Source organism: Excalfactoria chinensis, chromosome 2 (assembly GCF_039878825.1).
Source record: "Excalfactoria chinensis isolate bCotChi1 chromosome 2, bCotChi1.hap2, whole genome shotgun sequence".
NCBI classification, from domain to species: Eukaryota; Metazoa; Chordata; class Aves; order Galliformes; family Phasianidae; genus Excalfactoria; species Excalfactoria chinensis.
Genome location: NC_092826.1, coordinates 126,152,570 through 126,179,909, shown reverse-complemented (window position 1 = coordinate 126,179,909; position 27,340 = coordinate 126,152,570). Strand labels below are relative to the sequence as shown.

Below are 27,340 nucleotides of genomic sequence, written 5' to 3'. Positions count from 1 at the left end.
ATCAGTTTTGGTTTTTTTAAGTACACTTATCTTGCATATGCAGAATCATGGCACTGAAATGCATTGCTCTTCAAAGTAATTAAATGTATTTCTCTAATTGCTCCATATTTTACAGTCCTGTGTTCAGTGGAAGCCTTAATTCAGAAGGCATTCCCCAGAATTCACCACATGGCCCTATTTTCTCTCATTCTGCCTTTCTTCCAAAGTGTACCATGGAATAAATAAATAAATAAATAAATTAGGAGTAGAGCTGTATAGTTAATATAAGATCCAATTATGAAATCACAGGCACACACCCTCAAAGTATATGGTTCATTTTTCTCTCTCTTCTACAACCAAAGAGAGAATAGTCCCAAGTCTCTTACTGATAGAAATGATTAGTTACCAGTGCTAAAAGAAGTTGAAAGTTTGAAAACGTTAGGCTTTCAATGGCATGAAAATACATGTAGAAAGCATGTGCTGAAAGCACTTTCTATGTAAGAAGTATGGGCCAAATTTTGCTTATTTTTACCATTAAAACAAGATCTGGTGCAACTTTGAAGATTTACAAGAATATATATGTGCTTTTATCCAGACTGTAAAAAAATACAAAGATAGAACAGAAATGAAAATGAATAAGATGCATACAGATAGTAAAGACAATTACAATGAACTGCAGTATGAATGAATGATCCTTGGATCTCATTAATTCTGCAAATTTCATAATTTTCAGTTTCATGATCATACTCAGAGTTCCTAAGGCAGAAGAGGGTATTTCAAAGCATTAATATTATGGAGTACAATAGTGTTTAATAAATAATGCTTTTATAAAAGCTTTATAGTTAGAGCAGAGAGGGGATTCCTGTATGTAGATAATAATTAGTGTGACATCTGGTATGTAACACAAATGGGAAGTAGCTTTAAAAACACAAAGAGTTTCTATGTTTGCCAAAACCAATGCAACAATAATTTTGTTAGTGATAAGAACAAAACATATTCATTGAAAAACAATTTATTATCAAAACCACTAACTACACAGCTTAAATGTATTGTGTAGAGGTTGTGCTGGAGGGGGAAAATTGTATTCACATAATTAGATACATACTATTAGAGTATTTTGTAATGAAAATCTGAAGATACAAAAATTTGCTCTATTATTTTCTTATATAGCCTTTCTGATCTCTCAACATGAAACAAGCTAATATACGTATTTGTTATATGAAACACAGATGTAACTAACTTTAAGTTGATAGCTGGATAGATAGATGGATAGTGAAACATGTAAGAACAAAATCCTTAAGCATGATTTATCTTTGATGTCTTTCTGGTTTTGTTCTTTGCAAAGACCAAAATACATGAGTCCTTTAAATATATTTCATCATAAGGCTTAAAAATTACCCCTTTTTACTTATTAAGCACAAGAAGTATCTTCTTCTGAAGAATGATGGGAATTCCTACATGAGAGATTTGCCAACAGATATCTGGACAGGAAATGGGAAGTAAAAAAAAATATTAAAAGACTTGCAGTAGCTATTTTATAACTGTCCAAACCAGGCATCCAGATAGATGTGAATCTCTGACAGACAAAAGACTAAGAAAAGAAACGACTGCTTTAGAGACATAGATGGATGGAGATATGAATGGAAGGTGAGATGTAAACACAATGTGGCCTCAATATGCTATGTGCATAAATTAATTAATCTTTAAATGTATCTCTTGCTAGTTACTTCTTTTTAAAATATAACATTTTATTTGATCTTTGCATTATCTAATAGACCTGCCTGGCTATATGTATTCTTTAGTGTTTTAAAAATATGATCATTTCTTTTGTTTGTATTGCCCATCGTGTTAGAAAAGGGAGCATTTTGGAACACTTAGCTCCATTACCCATAACACTGGACCAGCCTGTACCCTATTACAACTAAGGGCAGTCCATGCCTGCCTACCTGGGATCTGCCTGGGCCATTGGTCATGCTCTGCACCTTCTGATAACGAGTGACAATGAGATATCCACAGTATGTGGTACATATCTGCTGTGTAAAGGAAGATACACTCAGGTTGGTCTTCTTGACTCAAACTTCCTGAAGATCTGAGATAGTGTATTTATGTGCACTTGTCTGAACTATCAATTATTCTTTCATATTTAAAACCAGAACAAGGCACAAATGTGTCCAGAGACAGCCATGGAATCATAGGATTACAGAACACTGGAAGGGACATTAAGATCATCCCATTCCAACCTTCCTGCATGGGCAGGGACTCCTTCCAAAGCTGCCCCAATCCAACCTGGCCTTAAACACCGGGCATCCACAACTCTCTGGGCAGCCTGATCCAGTGCCTCTGTGACATCTCTGAGCCTCGAACTGTCAGGACTCACCTCGATGATGCAGAATGACCTACTGCTGACACAAACCCACCTGCCCAGCCCCAGCATGAGTGAGTTCCAGCATCCTTGCTCACTGCTCACTGAAGTCAGTACTTCAGCTGACTACATGGAATGGTGGAATGAGATACGGGGAATGGAAATCAGTGATTGATAGGAGTCATTTCCCACTCTTTCAGGGTTTGGATCAGGCCTTCCTGACACTTGAGAGGACAGGGAAAAAGCACCTAAAGACGGCAAAGGACGTAAAGGCAGTAAGGGTATGACATCAGGTAAGGTAAGAAAACATTCAGGAAAGCAAAAATCATATAAGGAAACATGGGAAATCAATAAATGTGACACTCAATTTTTTAGCAAGGTTTACACATTAACTCTTCTTTGAGGCCTTAGGAAAGTCCTTCATCTTTACTTTTACAGCTTTGGCATCTCTAAAACTTGAACAGCACTATAATTATAACACGTATGCAATTTTAAATTGCTCTCCTGTGTGTTATAATCTTCAATAAACCATATCATTTCCTGTGAGACCAGACTCATTTAATGCATGTGACAGAGAAATTCCAGTGATAAATCAAGGTTGGTTAATAAAGAAAGCTGTATAATTTGTTGCAAACAACATTTTAGATGCCTAGTGAACAAGACAAAATGTTGCAGGAGAGAAAAGGTCTTGAGCACATGCAGGAAATCTGAATTCTAACTTCATGCCCCAGAGCTCCTCTACAAATGCAAAGGTCACCACTCGAGCCATGTTTCACAGACACAATCTCAGAACATGTTCTTCTTGCTAGCTGGGGACCAACCTAGAATTTTTTTTGTTACAGTCTGCAGCAGAACTGAGCACACTGCTATTAAGGCCAGTTGACCACTCTCTTGTGCCCCATCATCCACTTCTGAGTAGGTGGAAGATGGAGAAGCAAGCTGAGTGTGGGACTGCTTCTCTTATATCTTAAAGAGGATGCAAGCAAATGCCAACAGTATCTAAAATAGTTGAAGGACAGGAAAGACTTGAAGCCATACAAGAAATGGATTCTGCTGCCAAGACAAGAGGAAGTCATAGCATCTCCTAGCCTCTCCCAAAGCCTTGTCCTCCCACAGGTGGATTGCAGAAGAATTTGAATAGAAAATTTACTGATACACAAACGTGGTTGAGACAAGCTGTTACTGGTTTAGGAGAAACACTTTGTACAAACGGCGCCTACAGAAGGGTTATTGGCTTTCACTTGTGATGGGGCAGGTATAAAGAACAACGAATGTCACTGCAGGGGGCACTGCAACTTGAAAGGAAAACTGAAAAATGTTGACTTCTCATTATAAAAGAAGAAAGAAAAAAAGAACATTATTTTTTGGGGAAAATTTCATTCTCCATCACCCTTAAGCATGCTTTATTTTAAATTAAACTGACAGAAGCAGTTAATCCGAGATGAATGGGTTGCCCCACTTCATTGCCCTTGTTGCTCTTCCCTACACTTACTTAAGATTTAGTTTGTTCTAGAGATGGGAGACTGAGATCACACACATAATTGGTAATGGGGACCATGAAAGAGATATACGTGGCATGAAGCAATCACTATTTTCACATTTTCTGAGAGTCTTAACAAGAAAACTGAAAGCAGATCTTCGTCAGTGTTGAATTCTAATAATTACCTTCTGGCTGGGCTTTCCACACAGAGAAGGCTATAAACACAGCTCAGAAGAATTAGTTCCCAGATGTCTCAAGAGAGCACTCAAAAGAGATAGCTGTTGCTGACAATTTTTGGCATTAATCTTTGTACATTCATGCTAAGGAGAACATGGCTCAAGAATGCCCATTTGGAAATTAACAATCTTCATTCACTGAATACTCTGAACAAAGTACTCTAAATATGGCATAGGGCCACATCAAATGGGGATAACAAAAAGAAATAATAATCACTCATTCACGGAACGCAGCTGGGGGCCTGTATAAAACTTAATAAGGGGGTCTTTGTGAGGCTGTGCCACAATGCCCTAACTCAGAACTTTAAGGGAACCCTTAATTCCCAATCTGTCAGAGCCGGTCCTGGCAATCCATATCCTCTTTAGATGCAAGGATTATATAGGTTAAATATTAACAAATGAACAGTGGGAGGAAACTCTTTTGGGAACACAGACTAAAATACTTCTTTGTTCCTTTTCCTGGCTGAGGGCATTCAGTAATTATGACAGAGTTGTGTGCTTGAAATTCCCTTGATATCCAGAACCCAAAACCTGAACTCCCAAGTAGTGCAGCAGCTAAGCCAGAGGAGCACAGCTCCTGCCAGCTGGGAATCACACTTGTGCTCAGGAAAACACCTAGCTGCATTTGTTTAAAACCTGCCTTTAACTTCTGGTTTAAACAGAATGTCAAAAAACACACACAGGGTACACATGGGGATTTTTAAAAGATGAGAGCTTAAATGCTGTCCACAGTGGGTAAAACCCTGGCCCTAATGAAGACAGGATCCTCTATGCACCAACATTTCACCTCTGTCTTTCTCTCTTCCCAGGGGCTCTGCACATTAAACTTATTATTTTGTTTTTCTTTTAGTGGGCATTTTTTTGAGTACTGCACTCACATCTCTTTCACTTAGATGATTCTTCCCTCCAGGTAAAGAATAATAGTTTGATTTGTGACACCATGAGCCTTTGGGTACCACAAGTTTTTCAGCCATTTTATTCTAACTTGAAATCAGAAATCAGGCTGTGGTAGGTAGAGGTATAGAATTTATTCAAGCCATAACAGAAAGACTTTGAGGATGAGCCTTTTCAGGCCCTCAGGTCTTTCTCTAATATCTCAGGTTGAGATCCATGCCATGGCTTGTCTAGGAGACAGATCCCACAACTCCAGCAGTGGTGCACAAGCACAAAGAAAATGAAAGAATCCAAGCAAGAGCCAATTAGAATACCCACAAGTATCCAAGACCAAGGAAAGTACATACTAACTTACGTTACACTGATAAGCATTTACTGAAGGCTAATTTCTCTCATCAGCATATCAGAGTAAAAAGACAGTGTTAAAAATGGTGACAACCTTTTATGTCTGAGTCCCTGCTACTCTCACAAAGCACCCTCTCAAACTTAATGGAAATGGAACTATAAAACATTCACTGCAATAAGAGTCTCTGGAGATAGAGACTAAGTAGGATGATTAGTATGGAAAATGCTTCATAAGTCCTAACTCCAGTAATCTCTGGTAGCATAAAGGCTTCATCTCATTATGACTTTCTAACAGAGCCTTGTTAATTCTCACTTTGCTAATCTGTGACCTTGAAAATTCCCTCTCTACATTTCAGTGAGACATCGCCAGCAGGGTGAAAAACAGTGAGGCATTGGAGCATTGGCTACAGGTGACAGAATATATTACAAAATATTAATTAGCTTTGTATAAAGTCCTGTGCCCAGCTAAATCAAATTAATTAACAAATCTTTCACAAATTATCATCCTACATTTTTATTTGCCACTTTAAATCAAATATCATAATCTATCACATAATTTGCAGCATAAAATCCTTCGGAAGGCTGTTCCCAGTCAACTGCAGGAATGAAAGGGGTTCTGCATTATGTGTATTTCTCCTGATAGCTCTTTGATATAGATTATCTAGTTTTGGAACTAGGTCCTCCTGGCTGTAACCTTTTCAGACTCTATTAACCATCAACACCTTCAACTGTACACACATAGATACTGACATATTGAAAACTTGCACAAATGTTCACAAGGTAGTTTGGGCGCATGGCAAAAGGCCCGAACAAAGGAAATTACAACCAACTGTATTCAGGCTTGTGAGTCAGCTTTGTCTCTACTATGCTTGATTGCATTTTGAAAAGAAAAGGAAACATTAAAAACCCCTCTAGATGTAAATTTGTCTTAAAAAACAATCTTTCCTATTTCCAACACGTCATTTAGTATCAAAAGGGTCATATTTAGCCATTAAGATCTGAGTTGTTATTCAGTTCACTGCCACAGTTGTAAGATGAAGGCAATAAATACATTTGTTGGCCATTATTCAACAGCAACTGGCATAAAAGTTTTAATAATCCTACCCTGTATTACTGGCTGTGAAATGCAGTAAAATTTTCATCCAGAATGGATCAGTGAAGATGACACCATGTTCCACATTTAATTGTCATTTGTTATTAATTTTACATCATCTCTGGTGATAATACTGTTGCATTATGACAAAACAGAGTTTTATTTTCTTATTATATCCCTCCAGAAGGGCACAGATGGAGTCACATTTCAAGAAGTACTTGTTTATACTTCTCTTCACACTGTTTACCCATGAGAACATTCACAAATGAGGAGCAGTGTGCCTGACATATCTTATATGAAGGAGGGAAGAGCTGAGCACAGCACAGGGATGAGAGGGAAACAAGTAACTTAGAGCTGTGGAAAGTCCTTGGTGAAGCTGGAAGCAGTGGTTTGTCCTTTAAAATGTTTTGTGTTACTACACATTGGCATTCTGTACTCCACTCTCGGAGAAAATACTCCGAATACCACTGGCTGTTTCTATCCATCTTGCCTTCACTCCCATGTGACATGCTTTACCTTCCCCTTATTTTCAGCATCAGGTCTCTGTCAATAGGATGGCCATGGCAAAGGAGGGAAAGGGCCGAAAGCTAAATACTTAGATAAGATTTGAAAACATTTATGTACTTGAGTGTGGGTGGCAGACCTGTGCTGTACAGGAACCAAGGGCTCTAGGTGCAGATGCACTGAAGCTATCCAGTGATTGGGATGAAGAACATTTCACCATACAGCTGCGCCCTGGCATGGCACATTATAACACTATAAAAATTAAGGAAACAAAAATGTGTCATTTTTTTCCTTGGTATGACAGAACTGGACTCTGCAGCGTGGCATTTTTTAGCTCCTGCCTATCCCAAGCCCTGACAGAATGTCTATAAAATATATTAAGTTGAAAAGTTTGGTATGCATTTCTTATTCCCATTGCTTTCCTATTAAAGTATGTGCAGTATTCTATGAAAGAGTGTTCTTGCAAGTTCTCTCCCTCCTCATACAACAGCTCTGTCCAGTTCTGTGGGGCAGAAGCGTAAAGCCCTCCACAGTTATTCCTACCACAAGTTCTCTCTGTACTAGTGTAGAATAGTTAGATACATTCAGCAATTAAAAAAAAAAACAAACATTTCTGGAGCACCAATCACCTTGTTACTATCGTCTTAGTTACAAACCTTTGAAAGTCATAAAATTCTCAGTATATTTTAGTTGTTTTACTTCTCAGCCCATTTAAAAACATATAAGCCAACATTTCATTCTCCTACATGCTATTCTAATATGTTATGCAGCCCAATAAAGCTCTAATATATTCTAAAAGGAAAAGAAATGTAAAGAGAGAGCAACTAAGACTTATTTTAGACATTAGAAGATAAACTAGAAAATGAACATACCAACAGCCATCATGTAATCCCAGCGGTCCATGAGGCACATATTGAAGATCAGGTGGTCAGATGTTTGCCCTTGACCAATTAGAGGAATGTTTCTCTCCAAATTTTGGGTTATTGCAGAAGTCCAGCCAACAAGAAACCAAAAGACTACCAGGAGAATTACAGCCAGCATCCTCATCACTCTCCCACCTGTCATATATGGAATACGCTGAGCAGTTCTGGACAGGAATACCTTCAAAACCCTAAAAAATTCAGATAGGGTAGAATTAAAAAGAGCACTAACCATGTTGTAGGAATTACATTTTCATTTTATTTCACTATCAGGCTATTAAAAAAAAAATAAAAAATCAACATTTCTTCCCTTGACAGCATGTCCGAGAGTAAAACCTGAAACATTATTACTTTTATATTCATCTTATTTAAATGGAACTGATTGCTGCCCAGAGAGTGCTACACAGCACTAATAGGAAATATTAGCTATACTTATGATCGAGACACACACTGACATGCTGTGTTGTCAGGCTGTTTTGTACCTTTCAGCTCCCAGTGGAAGACTCTTGTCTTCGGAAAAGAGAAGGTCACATCCATAAAACAGCAACCACGTGCACAAGATTTTATTTCATTACAGTGCTGTCTGTCAGCTCAACCCTAGTCATGCTGTTCCCCCATTGGATATTCTTCCCACAGAGCTTGCTGATTCTGAGACAACAGCCTGCTCCTTTGTAGAAGCAGTCGTGAAAGGCACTTTCAAGATGAAGGATTGCATTGTCTCAATGATTTTGTAATCAAAACCACTATAGCTGTGGATTCTGAAGCATGAGCATGGGCACTGAATATCTTGCTATCTACGTGGGACTAATTATCACTGAGGTTTAGGGAACTTGAAGTTTTTAAGATAGTTGAGTTTTTAAAAGCCCGTGCCAAATCTCCAACATTTACAGCACACCAAGCACCTCAATCACCTCCCAGGCCATCTCATGGACAGGCCAGGAAAAAAAATAATTTAAAAACATACACTCCAGATTAATATTTATGTTTATATTTGTCTAAAAGGAGGCAAAAGCAAGTGGCGTTACCTCTCAAACAAATAATAGCGCAGTGCCTTTTAAGGTAAAAGCTCAAAATCTTTTCCCTATCCATGGAAATGATTCATCCTTTGACTACAAACACAGCCTTCACAGTGTGCATTAGGTGAAGTCAGAGAGCTGGTTGTGTTCAACATTATTCAGCTGTTTCCCTCCCAACAGTCACTCCACAGGGAGTCACAGTTTTTGATCTTTCCGTGTTTGATAGATGTTCTCCTCTCCCTTTACAGATGCTAAGTGCTTTATGTCTGAAGCAGCTTCCCAAAGCCTTCAGGAAGGATAGGCAGGAAATTCCACAGATGCGAGGCAGACAATTTCTCTCTGCCTTTATCAGTTACAGCACCGTTGTTCCAGGCAGTGTCAATAAATCTTTCTTTTTTAGAGCACCAAAATTTAATATGAACAAAGGCTTTCCTCCTCCACATTCTGAACACCGATGAGTACTTAGCTTCTTGGAAGGAGAAAGATTCTTTTTGTAATGAAATCAGAGGCACTAGCTTTTCACAGCTACAGTTTGTCTGACTAAAAGGGCTTCAGAAGAACCTGAGGTCCAGAGCAGTAATTCCCTCCTATTCCCGTGGTGATTTGATCCCAAACTCATGCTGCTCACCCTTTCACCACTAGCAGGCGCACAGCTTCAGTCTCCTCTGTGCATTAATGACCGTGTATCAGAGCAGAGACACGTCCCCAGGAGTTCCTACCGAGAGCAGGCCCACTCACCATGCTGGAGCATCATTCTCCTTCCTGCACCTCTGATTCAGACACCATCTGAGTTCACCATAAAAGCCAAACTGCAGCAATATGAGATCAAACTGCCTAGGAAATGTGTTGTCTGATGATGTGTTCTCCATCAGAAAAGTGGGCAAATCTCTGCTCTGAATTCTCAGTAGACAATACTTAATCCCCCTTTTTTGGAGTGTTCTATATTCACATATTGGGTTGAAAAAGTCTTTGAGCACATGAGAGAGACTTCTCACAGGGAGGTAAGATATGGAGCTTATAGGCTATATTTGTATTAAAAAATCAACTATGCTCTGAGTTGTCCCTGGCACTGATGCAGGCAGAGAACAGCCCACACTGAGACCATTACCCCTCAGCTCAGAGTGCTGCCCACTGCAGCTGCCTGTACCAGCTCCTGAACCATACTGGAAAAGCATGTTGATTTTAGTAGGGCCATGGGCAGGCCAGGTACTGCTGGAACAATTCAGCAGGACAGATAATGGAGTTACAGCATCCAGGAATGTTCTCTGATGCTACTTAATTTATGATTATACATGCATTCCTGGATTCAAACTCCTGAACAAATTAATGTTTAAATACAAACATCAAGTAAAGCAATGCCAGTTGAAAAAAACTCCTCCTGTCCTGTCTGCCCCCCCCCCCCCCCCCCCCAAATGCCAAGCACTGAAAAGCTTTGAGCACTGTTTGAGAGGTACAGCTTCTGATCTAAGGCAGAAGAGAAAGCAACCATCCTAGAAGCATCTTCTAGCTTTTCTCCCAGCTAAAACCATTCAGTATATGCAATGCACTTTTATGCACCATTCTTGGATAATCCAACCACCACATTCAGTGAAATGTCCCCAGCTCTTTTTATAGGCATATCAGACAGCACAGTGTGATGCGCTCTACCTGCTTTGCTGGAAGACACTACAAACTGCCCTCAAGCAAAGCTCTGATCTACAGACAGCATTAAAGCTGGTTTGTAATAGATATCCTTCTAACAGAGTAAACAAAGGACTCAGATATAGAATGAGCGAGCTGTCCAGACACTGCAAAGTAGGTAACCCACAGCCTTGCTACCTTCACCACCAAGTCTGGGGAAATACGCTATTTGGTCTAAAGGTCTGTTGTATTTGTTGTTGTTTTTTTGCCCCAGTTCCACAAAGATGGACAAAGTGAGGACTTGGTTGCAAACACAGAGAGATGAGAGTGCAGGGCAGTCCAGCAGATAGGAGAAGTGATGTGGAGGTAAGGAGCATGCTAGTTTCAGGGCTGGCTGGGATTATCAGTCTGGGAATTGCAAGCAAAGCCATGGCTGCTGCTGTACAAGTTATATCTTTAGATGGAGCCCATAATCTTAGAAAATAAATAAGATCATACTAAATTTTCAGGTAATAATTTCAATAATCAACCCTGTGAACAGAAAGTACGGCTGTTAGTACCATTAACTGTTTATGCTGTAGGCACAACAGGTGAAGGATCCAGCTCTGACAGCAATGACCTAGCACGGGTTGTTTGCTTTTTATTTCTAGTATCTGTCATTTGTGGCTTTACTGAGTCATCCTGTCAAACTGTTCTGTTCCAGACTGATGATTTTTATTGTGATATGAAAGCTACATCAGAAAGATAAGGGGTCAAGAGCTGTTATGAATTATATTGACTTCCTATGGGGGAGGGATTAAGCCTTATCTGCTTTTTCTGGAGTAACACTGTACATGAGATTAGTGACTTAGAATTGGTACACCAAAGTGATTCTATTGAAAGCAGTGAAGAGGTACCTACAGCCCAAATAAGGCACCTTGCCAATACAAAAGAGAGCTCACACCTCACACTTGACACATATGCACACGTACAAATACTGAGAGCAGGCTTTATCTATGCACCACAAAAGATGCCTAAAGAAGGAGCATCAACAGTGAAGACCCAAGTTAGATGCATTCATACCATCAGTTATTGCCTTTAGGCTCTAAAGAATGAAATCCAACTGCGGGACAGAAATGAACAGCTTTCTATACCTCATCTTGCCTGAAAGTCTCCAAATCACTCATTGAATACTTCTCACATGGTTCTTCACGGCTTTACAACAAAATAGGCCTGAAGTCCAGCCCAGAAGAAGATACTCAATGACATTAGGATAATTTCTTTTTTTTCCTTTACTGAACCTAACCATCTATAGTCTCAGCAAACCTTGGCTGAGACCTGCATCGTACACATCACAGCCTGGCCAATAAAAGGTACAACAATTAGGAAACTACGTCTGGCAATTCCTTGAGTGTATGAATACTTTAGAGAGCTCCCATCCTATGTGGTTAATAAATATTTGAGGATATCATGATGGTATGCTAACAAATGACTGAGCAGTAGCCTTGGGTACTGAGTGATTGGGAAACAGTGATATTCTAACAACCTATATTTACTTTCAAATTTGCTGTTTTGAAAGTATAGTTTCATTGATAATTTCTGCAGAGTTTTGAAGTGTTTTTCTATTAACAGAAGGTAATGTACTGTAAAAATACCTCAGATGCATGGCTAGAAAACTAGGCTGTGAAGAGCTGTGAAGATGAGTTAAAATCTATTTTATTTTGGTATCTGTTAAAAGCTATCATTCATAAGCAAAGACACGCAGATCAGGACATACTGGTAACTCACTCAGTACTTTCCTACATTAGTTTTAATATTACATGTTTTGTGCCATGCCTTTAAAAATAGGAATATTCATGCTGCATGGAGGAAGACTTGACAAAATGCATTATGTGACACTGAAATGTTATAAAGGTAATTCTCCAGTGCTTTGATGAAAACCCTAGCTCTGCACCAATGTATAGGGAACAAACTGGGCTGTTCTAATTACCAACAGTTTCACCAGACTGAGGAAGTTCAGAAATTTTGGAAGGGAATTCACAAATAGCTCAAGGGAAGGCTCGGGTTATTAGGAAGCAAAAATAATCCAAGAGTTTCCCACTGCAATCAGAACCACTCACCCATTCCCATGAGTAGCACTGGCCTCTCAGCATCATGCATTCTGAATAGCACGGAAGGAGTATAAAAAACATGACTTGTTTTAATAAAAATATATTGACTTGAAGTAGATTCTTTCTGTCAATCTGTCAGCAAACCTGCAATGAGCAAACTGAATGATCTGCTGTTTCTTTAAATGTAGCCTAGATTCTATCCTTTTTCATGCCATACATGTGCTTTGTTTTCTTCTTTTACCTCCCACCTGAGAAAAGCTCAATCTCCTGGTGGAATACAGATCAAAGAGCTTTCTCTGTGTGCAGCTGATCCCAAGGACAGTAGCTGGAGTCCTTTGGCAGATCAGTCGGGCTTCGTCTTTCCCCTGTGCCTGCTTGCTCCACAGCTCACTGCCCAGCTGCATGCATCTGTTCTGCTTGGCTGCCAGTCACTGAACCTGTGCATGTGTGCTGCTTTTTCAAGGGTTTTTGTTCACATCACCATACTCTCCAGGTGTGTCTCATCAGATGATTCCTCAGCTGGATTTACCCATCCTGGGTGTGTGCCAATGGATGCTCCAAGTATAGGGGAGCTGGGAAGCAAGAAGGCTAAGCTGGAGCCTTGCCGTGTCCACATAACTAGGCCTCGGTGATGCAGACCAAGTCTCCTTTATGAAATCCTCATCTGCTTTGTGCTAATTATCTCTTCTAATAAACTTACTGCACTAATGCCTTCTTGAATCCGGCTGAGATTAGCAGAACTATGGAGTGCCAGTGAAGCACCTGACGTCTGGGCCAAGCTTGGACTGTGCAGAGCTCCTGCAGATCACTTTGATGGTGACCATGCTCAGTGCCTTGCAAAGGGCCCTTCAGTTTGACCATACACACAAGCATGCCTCCTATCTGCCAGTTCCTGAAAATCCTGTGGTGTTAGGGTAGGCATAACACTACCTCCTCCTGAATCTACAACATAGGTTAACATAACCATTTCAATAATACGTTTAAATAATTACATCCCTCTCTTGCTAAAAATGAGGTCAGCTCCTCAGACATTTTTCTCCAGAAGCAAACCAATCTTCCTGAGCTCTTCATTCAAATTTGAGGTGATTTGGTGACAGAAACCTTAATTCATTGATTGTTAAGGCTCCTGCAGCTAGACTTCAGTCTGAAGATTATAAATTCTTCAGGCTATACAAGCTCTGGCTAAGCTAATTATTTGCTTCTTAAGAAATCATCAGGTGATTATTAACTTTCAGTAAATCTTAAGGCCATTCAGTACCTTACCCCTATCAAAGACTTTCAGAATAGGCGGCACAAAAGATCTCAAGGTGACTATTTATCAGGAAGCTTACAGTGTGAAAATAGATTCAAGCACTGCCTGTAGGCAATCCTCTCCCACAACAGGTCAAAACATTTTCAGGACTTTCATTACAAAATTTGCTTCACAGAGTGCTGTGGAGTTAAACTTACAAAGCCAACTCCCCTCCTGGTCTGGCTCATGCCGTTTCCTTTAATAAAGGCTGATGACTTAAAGCAGTGGGGACGACACAAATCCTCTTCCTTGTTAGTGCAGCTCCACAAAGGCATTCTCTCCCGCTGAAAACATTCACAGACAATTGCAGCAACCTTTCTGAATGTCAGAGCCGTTTTCTAGTGATCAACTGTAAGATAGCTGGTCAAAACCTTATGCCAAAGCTTCTCTTCTTAAAATAGGCACACTACTGATAGCAAAAGTCTTGCTATGGATAAAATCCAAATCCAGACCAAAGTAAATTTGAGGATGGTTACATGTCTTGATCCATAAAGATTTTCTTTCCTTTCTGCTTTCTTATTTCACTGGCAAGCATTGTACTTCTCATCAGAAAACAGTAAGCCGAATTTGGAAAACACAGTACTTTTCCCACATTTTGAAGGTGGCCACAAAACCAAAATAACTTCTTCATTTTAAGCTAAATACAATAGACATCTGATCCACTTACATAATTTGAAGAATTGCAGCTTTAGGGAAAACAACACTTAAGAGATTTTCAACAGGTTTTGCAATCAATAAAGGCGTTTCTCCACTGTTGTGAGACCCCACAGCCTGAAGGCCAGATTTAGCTTACCATTTCACAGTCTGGGGCAGCCATCCTTGTTAATGTGCAGACCAGTAGAGGCTTCTGAAGCATCCCCAGTCTGCAAGTTCCCTGTACCTGCTCAACAGGAACAAACCAGTTGACTCCAAAGAGTTAAGCACAGAATCTGAGTTTGGCTTTGTCATTAGTGACCAAATGACTTCTCTGAAAACCCCTCTTGCAGGAAGAGTGGAAAAGTGGACTAAAATTAATTTCTCCTTAGGAGCTGAAGTGTTTTCTCCTCAGACAGCTTTTCATGCTGACGAAATTTTCTTGAGGATCTTTGAGCTGTATGTGATATCTGGTATTAGCTTTGCTTATAAGGTATTAAAGATACAATTCTTTATGAAATGATGAATTCAGTATACTTCTTTGTTGGAAATGATATTGGCCTGTCTGACAACGAACTGCTGTGCAAGTTCAGGAAGTTCATACAGCTGAGAGACAGCAAGGGGTGACAACAGGAGAGTTAGAGTAGAACCAGGAGCCTGAAAACAAAATGTCTAAGAACCACTGGAGACTTGAGGCAGCTTCAAAATTCACTAGTTAGATCAAATCACAGCCTGCTCTTCAATGGCACAGTATGCAAGTGAAGAATTAGATATAAACACCTCTCTTTCCAGCCTTATTTAACTAGTTGCCTTGTTTCTTTTCCATTAAAAAATAAAATAAAATCAGTCACCTTGGCTGGTTAAAGTTTTCCCTTTTCTTTTTTGGGAGAGGTACCTGCAGAGAAGGTGCATGCAGCTCAGGGCTGGAGCTGACAGTGAATACAACTGCATTACTGGAGGAGATTCAAGAGAAATAATTTTTAAAATAAACTGATTCTGTAAGGTGAAAAGTTGGCAGTAGCAAATCCAGGATCAAGTTTGCTTTGCCTGGCTTTATCACTACGTGTATTATCTTCAAAATATATATATATCTAATGAAAAGAAAGAGACCAGGAGAAGAGCTGCGTCTGCGGAGTGCCCACTAAAGCACCATGCACAGCATAATTTGGCACTGAACTTGAAAGCACTTGTTTCCCTTTCTGCTGTGAATTGATGTTAATAGACAGCACTTAAATATGTCAGTCCATTACTGAAGATGCAGGAAGGAAACACCAGCAACTGAAAGGACAGGAACTTCTCCCATCTTTATACATATCACCATCTTTTATTTCCTGTTATCTTTTACAATCATAGAATCACTCAGGTTGGAAAAGACCTTAAAGATAATTGAGTCCAACCATGACCCAACCATACTACCCTAACTAACAACCCTCTGCTAAATCATGTCCCTGAGCACCACATCCAAACTGTTTTTAAACACATCCAGGGATGGTGACTCAACCACCTCCTTAGGAAGCCTATTCCAGTGCTTAACAACCCTTTCTGTAAAGAAGTTTCTCCTAATATCCAACCTAAACTTACCCTGGTGCAATTTGAGGCCATTTCCCCTCATCCTGTCACCAGTGAGAAGAGATCAACCCCATTCCCACTGTAAGCACCTTTCAGATATTGGAAGTGAACAATAACATCTCCCCTCAGCTTCCTTTTCCCCAGACTAAACAGCCCCAGTCCCTTCAGTCTCTCTTCACAGGGCATATTCTACAAGCTCTTCACAAGCCTCATTATCCTTCTTTGGACCTGATCCATCATAAAAATGTACACTTTTTTTTAATCACGTCATGCTCCCAATCTTATATCTTCATGGCTAATCATATACAGCCATATTTTCCAAAGATGAAAAGTTCCCTATTTCCAGCTGACATTAATGAGGTTGACATGAGTGGAACATCCAAGATTCATTTTTTTCCCACAAATTAGTACAGTCAGTATCTGGAAAAATCTCTTCTTCTACTAGTTCACATAAGTTAACCATGCAGAGTTCTTATGTGTTGGCACTCTTTTCAACCATAGTGAGAACAATGAGAGAGAGGAATGACAGCACAATGAAAGGTCCAGTCTTTGTTGTGCTCTGCATTCATTTACACGCATTCATAACAACAGCAGACAGTCAGACAACCCAGTTGCAAAATAAAGAACTAGTCCCAGTATATTTTACTGTACACCTTTACACCTAAGAATGAGCATTCATATCCAGTGGACACAATTTCCCTCTGAAATTCAGATAGCAGTGTGGTACAGAAAAGGCTGAGGAGGGTGTTGGTCAAAAACTGCCAAAAGAAACATAACAGTAATATTTAGCTAAAATATTTGTTGAGGATTTTGTGCTTACTTTAATGAAATCAATGCTAACCACTTTACAATATGACTGATAGGCTGCACTGTTTTATATCAGCTGTGTTGAAAATGAAGCTCTTTATCAGCATTGTGTTCTCCTTCCACTTGTGTAAAAAATATTAACTTTATCTTGTGGTCTGTGCATGCAGGTATCACGGCCAAGACCTTCATGTGTATTTGAAAGGAAAGTTTATTCTTTGTCTTGTCTGCAAAAGATAAGATTCAAACCACACTCACAACAGATTAAATCAGGAACATCTCCACCTGTCACAAGATAAAGCAGTGTCACCACCAATGGAAACTGAGACCAAAAGCAATGCTAACTTACTTGGATAAAATTTGCACGTGATGAATTATATTGTTATTACTAAAACCAGTCCCCTGCAAGTAAGTTACACTGAAGGGAATGAAAATGCTGGAAATGCTACAAAAGCCCATCAGGTCTCTGCTCAAGTCAGTCAGTTCAGAGAATGCCAAAATAACTGAGATATGAAAGGAGAGATTTAGAAATGACCTAATCCAGCCCTCTTGACTAAAGATTCATCAACTACAGCACGTTACTGAGGACTTTGTACAGCTGGGTTTGGAGTTACTTGTGTATGTCAAGCATCTCCCACAGCAAGGAGAGGAAGAGCCCAATTGCTGGCATGGAGGAGCAGTGACCTTATGTACAATAAAGAGCACAACATGTGAGTTAAATATCAAATGCTCCCAGAGCAGCTCAACATGCAGTTCTCAGGTTCACAGGAGACACTTAAGATCTAGGAAAAACGTCAGATGTAAATCTGCTTCACCATAAAGCTGCAGGTATTTGGCATTAAGGGCTGAAGTACCTGCAGCTGTCCCTTCATTTGGCAGTCTTCTTATTCTACATTTGTAAGTCCTCCAGTCTCAAGAGCAATAATGAAATATAGTTCCAAACCTTAATCATTTCAAAACTCCTGTATTTTCTTCTAAATGTAGATGATGTTGAGGGCAAATAAACAATAGTTAGTAGCCAGGCTGCTCATCACATACACTCCCTGCCATACTGCCCAACTTATTTTTGTTTCCCTCAGCATTCACTAAGAACATCAGAAAAAAGAATATTCCACAGTACAGACAAACAGACCAAAATAGAATTGTTCAGATCTAACCTCCTTCACACTCTGGTATATGAAAAACTTCTCCTGGTGTAAGAACGAGTAGAGCAGTGGCCATGTAAGAAAATGAACAACAGTATGTGACTGCAACATCTCAGCAGAAGGAAAAAAATATAGTCCGAAGTCAAAAACAGAGGATTGAGAATAATGCATTTCTTCTGGTCAGAGTACTAAAATAATGGAACAAATTACTAAAAAAAAACCATCCAACAAATAAAAAGCCCCAGCTGCGTAAAATATATATCTGATTAACTGCTGAAGGATAGATTCTTCTGCTCTGACTGGCCTCAGCTTGGCTTGTGCAAGCATCAGAGTACACAGCAGTGCAGAATATCTCAGTAATTTTCTGTATGCTATTTTTGTTTGAATCCAATATTTTGTCTACCACTATCGTGATTGAAGCAGATGAGTTACACTGACGCTCTTCAGGAGATAAAGTTGCTCTGTGCTTGTTCTTTTTCCAACGTTTCATACAAAATATGACAAAATAAATTTGAAGAATTTCTGGAATCACTGTACAGTGTCAGCAGTATCCGAATACAATTATTTTTTTCATAGATTTCTATGTTCTTTTCCCAGGTAAGTGCTCGATGAACTATATTTACTCTCAAGTCTGCTTAAGCATGGGTAGCAATCAGAAAAAACATGCTAATTGGGTTAATCACAAGCACTTCTAAGGAAGCTACAGTTTCTTGGAAACTAATTTCTGAATGTCTGTCTGCTAATGAAAACAATGAAATATTTTTAATATCTTGACAAATACGTGCTGTGTGCTACCTCCCACACTCAACAAACTCACTTGTTGCCCCCCTTGCAATGTATGATACCATACTTGTAGGAATTGCCTCAGCAGCCAGGATTGCTGATTGTTTCCTGAAGTAACCAGCCTTAACGATGTCCTGAAAAATATCTGCCAATGACCCTAATGAGAGCTTATGGGTCAGGACCTGCAGGAGCACCAGTGTGGGTAACACTGTGGTGGGTATCTGCCTGATCAGGACAAAGTAGATGAGGCCTCATCAGACTACTGATGGAAGCCTTTTGCTTCTGTGTCCTGGTGTTCATGGGATCTTCAGTAACCTGCTGGAAATGCTACACATTAGGGCACAGACAACCCAAGATGTTTCTGGAACTGAATGATGACAATTTCTTACCACAGGTAAGAAACATGGCACAGAAAAAAGTAGCACCATGCCAAGCTGGATTCTGTAAAGTTTTGCCTCGTATTTCCCATAAGATAATGAAAAACGTGAGAAAAGCAGAAATTAACATAAACTACTAAACCCCACCAGGCATGGGGAGATGACATGGAGGATGATTCTCCTTTGTCTTGCAGCACAGCAGTCTGTTTTTCCTGTTCATTACCTTAACCTGCTAGTTGTCTGCCTCAGTGCTATGGAAAAGAGCCGAAGGTGATGCTTAAAGTTTGGGTCAGAAATTGCTTGGAGACATTTTCCCTTGAATTGGCTTACTTTTGATGAAAATATTCTCTCCTACAACTTCTCTCTGCTGTTGCTTTCACTGAAAAGAGAGACATGGTATCCCTGACTAATAGATCTTTTCTACATATGCCAAAATACACATTTCAAATTGTAGTTTAAAGCACTCAGCTTAGTGAATTTTTGCTAGCATTCTTTTAATACTGAAGACAAACAAAGAATTAAAACTCCCAGGGTATATCAATCAAAAGGGAGACAACAAATTTTCTGATATTCAGATAGCATGGAAATGAATTTCAATTAAACATTAAAGTGTTCCAGTTTGCATGGATCATTGAAAACCCTTTTGATAGTAGCTGCTGTGAATCATTAACACAGAGGCTGTATTGCAACAGACCATTTAAATCATGGTCAAAGGCTGAGTTGTCAAAGGTTCCAAGACAATATAGAAAAACCAAAATCATGTGTTTATTTTAAGATAAACTGAATTAAAATTATTCTTCTGTTCTGAAGAAGTATTGTGAAAGACAGAGGACAGCTAACCTAAATTTAGTAACAACCAGGAAGAAATACAGAAGTTTAATTCCTACCAGATAGGTAAAACACACTGAGATTTTCACATGAAATCAAGTGTAAAATGTCATCCTTGCAGTCCCAAGTAATCATTATACAGCAGTGAGACCCTACTGACAACAGAATGAGGAAAAAATACAACAAGCTCAAAGCTCACTAAAAACTGTGAAGATGAAGCAAGCAGGAAGAGTCGCAGCATTCAGGTCGGACATACATGAAACAAGTTTTGATAGCCATATTGGCTTTCTTAAAGAAAAGTTATTTAAATAGAAATATCAAATGCTCCTAATAAATGCCATGGCAATATCTTTGTTTCACAGCCAAGTAACTCAAGAAATGAACAGGGAAAAATAAAGAGGAACTGATAAGACTTCTTTCTTATTAATAGTCAGTCATTGATCCAAATTCAGGCTTTGTGACAACCATGGAAAAAGAGCTAATCACAAAAGAAACAGATCTGGACTTCTGAATACAGCAAACAGCTTAAATGTTCTTCATACAGTATGAAGAAGTTAACAAAACAAATCAGCACAGTCTGACTGAACAGAGAGACAAAGGGAACAGACAATATATTTTTACTAAAAATAGTCTTGGGATACATCATTTGGTTTCTGTGTTCTATCTGACAAGTCTTGCAAATGACATTGATGGTTGTGACTTTGCATGGTAATGCAGATGAATGATGACAGACCTGAAGCTTTCCAGGGCAGGGCATGCTGCCAGTTCTTCCTACATCCAACTGTGCTCGAGCTGCATCCGGGCTGCAGCAAGCTAGGGAACAGCTAAGCCCAAGGTGCTCCTTGCCTTCTGAGAAGGCAGGTACAAAATCTGTCTCCCTAGTTTTGATTTCCAGTACGCTTCAGGTCACTCAGTTATACTCTTCACAATAATCCCGTATTCATTCTAGATTTCTGGGACCCACCACAGGACTGGAACAAATAGTAATGTTTGAGTTTACAGGACGATGTAGAAGAGAGTGCTCCAGGGAGACCTGATAGTCACCTCCTGGGTATCAGAATGCCAGGCAAAAGAAGTAGCAAGCCCAAGAACAAAGTTCAAAGAGTACAAACAGATGGTGGGCATTACTGCGTTTCCTCTACTGCAAATGACAAAAGGATAAGAAAAGAATGGCGAACAAGGATTCTGCTCCTCATCTCTTGTCCACATCAGTGATATGGATGTGAAAGCAAATCTCACTGAAGAATGTGATAAACTGCAAGAGTTTTTTCATGGGGCTTCTGGCCCTGAGGGATCAGAATGAAAAATGTCAGAGTGAGTGCCACAAAGAAAAGGTGAAACGTCTTAGTAAGTGGGGACTCTGTGCTGAGGGACAGTGAGGTGCCTACTTTCTGCTCAGATAATCTCTCTAGAGAAATTTGCTTCCTGCTGGGGACCCACGTTCAAGGCATCATGAGGTGACTACCAGGTATGGTAAAGAAGAGGACTACTAGACTGGGCATGTTGATGCTGGATGGGACGCAACCAACCAAGAGAGGCAAGAATATAGAGGCCAGAAAGCTGACTGGGCTCATCACCATAGCTTTAAACTGGATTTGATGGGGTAAGGGGATGTACTGCTGAGAAATAGAAAAGAGCCACTGTCACTTTAGTAAGGAACAGGGGAAAACCTCAGATTTGTCCCAGTGGAATCTGGGCTCCTCCAAGAAGGTAATGACCATTCTTCCAAAGACAGTAAACTCTGTTTTTTAGGTTATATGTTAGGAGGAAATTCTTTATTCAGAGGGTGGTGAGGGACTGGCACAGGCTGCCCAGAAAAGCTTTGGATGCCCAAAATGTGGAGGCGCTCAAGGCCAGGTTGGATGGGGCCCTGGGCAGTCAGATCTAGAGGTTGGCAACCCTGCCCATGGCAGGGGGTTGGAACTAGATGATCTTTAAGGTCCCTTCTGACATAAGCCGTTCTATGATTCTATGGTAAATTGAATGGAGCACTGGTCAGTGTTTCTGAGGAGCATTGGTCAGTGTTTCTGAGGAAGGGCAATGACAGTTTCTTTACAAAAGAGTAAGTCACAGATAAAAGAAAATTTTACAAAATAGATGTCCTTACAAACTCCTAAATTTTAATACATTCAAATGGTAACATGCCCAATGTCTCATTTTTATAGGTGTCATAGGTTTTATTCATCAGAGGCCAGTACGAGTTGATCCTCACCAGAAGCTACTTCTAACAGAGCTTGACAGTCAGCACCTAGAAGGATCTCAGAGTAATATATATAAGCAATTTTCTCAAATAGAAATGTGTGATTTGCAAACTGAATAAAAACTTGGAAGAGATTTGGTCACTGCAGCCATATTTTCCAAAGCATTTGAAAAAGTGCAGAGAAGCAACGTCCAGAGCTGGATTATGTTAATCCGATTTAAAAGAAAAAGGTCTGTCCACTTTAAGATAAAAGGCAGACATTGCTGAGGAAAGATCCTGCATAAAGTAATTAAGGTTGTTACTAAGAGATACTGGGACAGTGTAATCTGGCCCTTTTGTCAGTTTTGAGGCTTTCAGCACTACAGAGTTTTGTTCAAAGCAATAAAGAGAGTGATTTCTGAGGTGCAAGAGAAATAGGTCAGAAAGAATATATAATGGTTATTAAGAGACTGGCGAAATTGTAAGAGAGCTAGGAAACACGGGATCTAATAAAAATAATATTTAATATAAAGCTCAGTGTACAACTTCATAAAACAAATATGAACAGTGGCATGAAATAGAAATAAAAAAAAATAAAAAAAGTAATGTCCAAAATCAAATCAGAGAGCAGACCCTGGTCCATTACAAGCAACAGGGTAGCACCAGTGAATCCCTGGCTGCCAACATCCAGTGTTTTGCAGAATAAAATATCAAAAATGAGCATACCTGCACTGTTGAAAATTGATGCCAGAGGGTCCTAGTGGATATATAAAATGATACTTAAGGAAAATCAAAAAGCCTAGCAAGATGTGTGCTTGCATGACTGGCTGGCACTTAATAACCTCTGGAAAAACATGCTAGGGGAGGAGAAGGCTGCAGAAAGCAGGGCTTCCCAACCAGCAGCTCTGCACTTACATGAAGCTGTAACCTCCTAGAGGCACATCTAGGAGGAATAGGAGGCATCCCCTGTTGCAAAGTAAAATAGGTTCACTTAAGTCACTGCTATTCTGGTAGCTTTGCAATTAGGTAATGCTAGCAGTTCATTCTCAGTCAGGTGCTATGGTGCAACTCCACTGATCCAGTCATTACATCCAAGAAAGGCAGAACAGTGTTTTATGCCACCAGTAGTTTGTCAGCACTGGTCAAGTAAAGACACATTTTTTCAAAAACTTAATAGCAGTTTTTGGCCTTGACGGTAAGCCAGAAAAAGCAACTCATACTTAAGAATATTTAGTCCAGGCACCAGTTCTCCCAGTACTAAACATCTGCACTGGGGTCTAATCAGGATGAATTTCAAAGCATCTGGTATGTCCCATTAAACAGTACCACTCTAAACATATCCTTTCAGTTTACAAGTATGCTTAATACTAAAACTGAACCACATTAGTATGGATGCTATAATTTATATTGTTTGTTTGTTTTTAAAAAGATGACTAATATGGAACTAAAACCGAATTATAAAGCTTGATTCGTTGTGTCACACGGGTCATTATATATTTCTATGCGAACTCCAGTAATTTGTAGTCATACTTATCTTCCAAGAAGGGATTCAGTTTTGATCTGAAAGCAGTACAAAGAAGTTTCCATATCTCTTGTTTGGTTTTTCAGTAGCGGAGCACCGTTGCTGTGAAAAACTTGTGCCAGATTGCTCATTTGAATTTCAGTGGCTTTGGCTTCCAACTACCAGATCCTACTAAGCCTCTGCCCAGTAGATTAAAGAGTCTTTCATGCCTATTTTTTTTCCCCCACCTTGTTTATATCACACACACACACGCACGCACACACACACACGCACGCACAAAATTATCTTCCAGTCTTTTTGCTGATCTAAAGAACAGATTGGATTTCAGGGTATCAAACACTTTTCTAAGCCCCCAAATATTTTCTGAACCATATCCATCTACTGGATACCTCCCTATTGCAAAATGAATTCCTTAGCGGTAATCTTTGAAACAAAAATTTGTGATGTTAACTAGTCCCTAACCATAATTTCTTTTGAGTCTATTCAGATGCACCTCTATTTTATTTATATTTTATTTATATTTTTATTTATATACTTTATTTTATTTATATATTTATATATTTTTATTTATATTATAAAATATACCTATTTTATGAGTAATCATTTTGTGTTTGGTTCTTCATTGCTACTGAAAATGCTAAACAGTTTCAGGCTTACTTCCGGATAAGATATGAGCTCACTGAGCACTCCCATGCAGTCATGATTTTTCACTGATAATCAATGTATGTTATCTGAACATCTCTCCTTAGGAGATTTCTTCTCCTCCTTACTTAGCTGTGATCAGCCCATGTGTGGAGTGTGAGTCATGCACGTAACTCCCTCTTCACAATCCTCCACAAATAGCCTGTAACTCAGGCACTGCAGTGTGATGCCTGGCTTCTCTTTTATGCCGTAATCCTACCCAGCAGACAGCTGGGCAGCAGCTACCTTCTTTTACTGACTAATTCTGTCATTCCCACAGAAAGAAAAAAACAGCCTGTAGAACTAATTCACATGTATCGCAAGTGTGCAAGCTCACCTGGAACAAGGAGGCTGCTGTATTACACAGCAGCACAAAGTTTCACCACCTGATGGGATTCTGTACTGAGCTGCATTTCAGCTTCATCATTGAAGCCCTCCTGAAACCATGGGATGTGCAAAACCTGACATTTCTCCCATTATTCACTGTGGTGCTGTTGCATGTGCCATCATGAGATCTGAAAGGTCTCCTGATACTTGTGGGTCACTGCAGAGGGCCTTACCACCCACTTTTCTTCTAAGCAGGACAGCAATATAATTTCAATATTACAAAACTGGACGCTTTCTTCACCTTCTCTTGGAACCTTCCTAGCCAAACAGTCTACTGAGATAAAGCAGAATGTGTGCTACATTAAGATGATTTATAAAAAGGGAACCATACAGCTGTATTTACAATATATTTATATAAATTAAATATTAATAGGAATATGTACAAATATTTTTAAGATTACAGTGCTCTAATAAAATTATATAGTTTAGAATTCTAGAACGCCCTGAGTTAGAAAGTACCCACTAGCATCACTGAGTCCAAACCCTGGCTCCAGCTAGGACTGCCCAAAATCCAAACCCAGTGTCCAGTAGTGGTGTCCAAACACTCGCTCATTGAACTCCGGCACTCAGGACCATGCCCACAGCCCTGTGCAGCCCGTTCCATGCCCACCTCCCTCTGGTGCAGAAACATTCCCTGACCCCCAGCTGCCCCTCCTCTGGCACAGCTCCATGCCATTCCCTTGGCCCGTGAGCTGCAGCCCCATGAGGCCTCCCCTCAGTTCCTCTGCTCTGCACTGAGCACACCCAGGCACCTCAGCTGTTCCTCACACATCATGTCTTCCAGACCCTTCGCAATCTCCTTTGGATGCTCTCTAATAGTTTTATGTCCTTATATTGCTGGGCCAAACTGCACTCAGAGCTGGAGCTGAGGCTACACAGAGTAGAGCAGACAAGCTGTCCCTCCCCTGGTGGCAGTGCTGAGCCTGGTGCACTCCAGGGCACAGCTGGTCCTTTGGGCAGCCAGGGCACACTGCTGGCTCACATTCAACTTAATGTAAGTCAGAGCCCCCAAGATCCCTTTTGTGGAGCTGCTCTCCAGACTCCTATGCCCCATTCTGAACATACTGACAGGGTAGCCCCGTTCCATGTACAGAATCTGGCACTTCTTAATCTTCACGCAATTGGTGCTTGCCCACTAATTTGTAAAGATCTCTGTGCAAGTCCTCTCTACTCCCAGGGGCTTCTACAGCTCTTCCCAATTTAGCATCATACATGAACTAACTTAATTTACCTTCAAATCCCTTATCAAAGTCATTGATGAAGACATTAAAAAGAACTGGTACTAAAGCGGAGCCCTGCCAAACCTGACTAGTGGCTACCTGTCAGCCTGATGTAATCCTGTTTACTAAAATCCTTTGAGACCAACTCATCAGCCAGTCATTCACACAACACAGTCTGGTTTTGTCCTGCTGTATGCTGGACATTTTGTCCAGAAGGAGATTGTGAGAAACAGAAACAAAATCTTTGCTGAAATCCCAAGAGATTCAACATCAACTGGCTTCTCTTGTTGAATTTCCATTGGGTATCTTTGTCACAGTAAATTAAACAAGACGTTCCCCTTGCAAACTCATGTTGGCTGTGACCAATGACTGCATTGCCTTTCAGTTGTTTTTCACAGCATCATAGAATGGCTTATGTTGGAAGGGGCCTTAAAGGTCATCCACTTCCAACCTTCCGCCATGGGCAGGGCTGCCAACCACTAGATCAGGCTGCCCAGGATCCCACTACCAATTTTCAAAGTCTCCCAGAATAATTTCCACCATGCTTTCGCTTGGCACTGAAATTAGACTGACAGGCCTGCAATCACTGAAGTCTTCTCTCTCGGGACATTTGCCAGCTTCTACTTGAATGCGATCTCTCCGGATTCCCAAGACTGTTGAAAAATAATTGAGAGTGATGACATCAACCAGCTCTCTGAGTACCCTGGGATGAATCCCTTTGGGTGCCATAGACTTGTACACATCCAGCTGGAGCTGCAAATTGCACAGAATTTTGGGTTGGCTGGGAGTTTGTTGTTACCACATTCACAGTTGTCAAACAGAATGCTCTGGTGGTCCCAGAGCCTGTGATCAGTGCTGAAAACAAAGGCAAAGAAGGCATTAAGCATATCTGCTTTTTTGGCATCCCTACTGGTGAAGTGAACAACATCATCAAGTAACAAACTCCTGTGTCACCTCTCAGACTCCCAACTATAAGAATGATTTTGCTCCGTGGAATGAAAGCCCAGCCCAGACCTCAGGGCTGAGGGGAAGCTCAGGCACAAAACAGTATTGCAGAATCACCAAAGTTGGAAAAGACCTACAAGATCATCCAGTCCAAGTGTCCACCTGTCAGCAATATTGCTCCACTAAACCATATCATTTCTTGAATGTCTCCAGGGATAGTGACTGAACCACCTCCCTAGACAACCCATTCAAGCACCTGACCACTCTTTCAGTGAGGAAATTTTTCCTCGTATCCAACCTGAACCTCCCATGGTGCAACTTGAGGCCACTGCCATCTAGTCCTATAACTAGATGGGATGGGGAAGGCCTCAGGAAAGGTGGTTGCTATGGCTGGCAGTGGTTGGTGCAGGACAGTGCTGCCTCTTGTTGAATTTTTT

At 40.2% G+C, this 27,340-nt stretch overlaps 1 protein-coding gene across 1 annotated transcript in view; it reads right to left on the bottom strand.

The window, feature by feature from the left end:
- Positions 1-27,340, bottom strand: part of GPR158 (G protein-coupled receptor 158) — a 167,566-nt gene that overhangs the window by 10,766 nt on the left and 129,460 nt on the right. Inside the window, exon 7 of the mRNA XM_072327963.1 lies at positions 7,766-8,004. Within this exon, the coding sequence (XP_072184064.1) occupies positions 7,766-8,004 (239 nt within the window). The remainder of the gene's footprint in view (positions 1-7,765; positions 8,005-27,340) is intronic.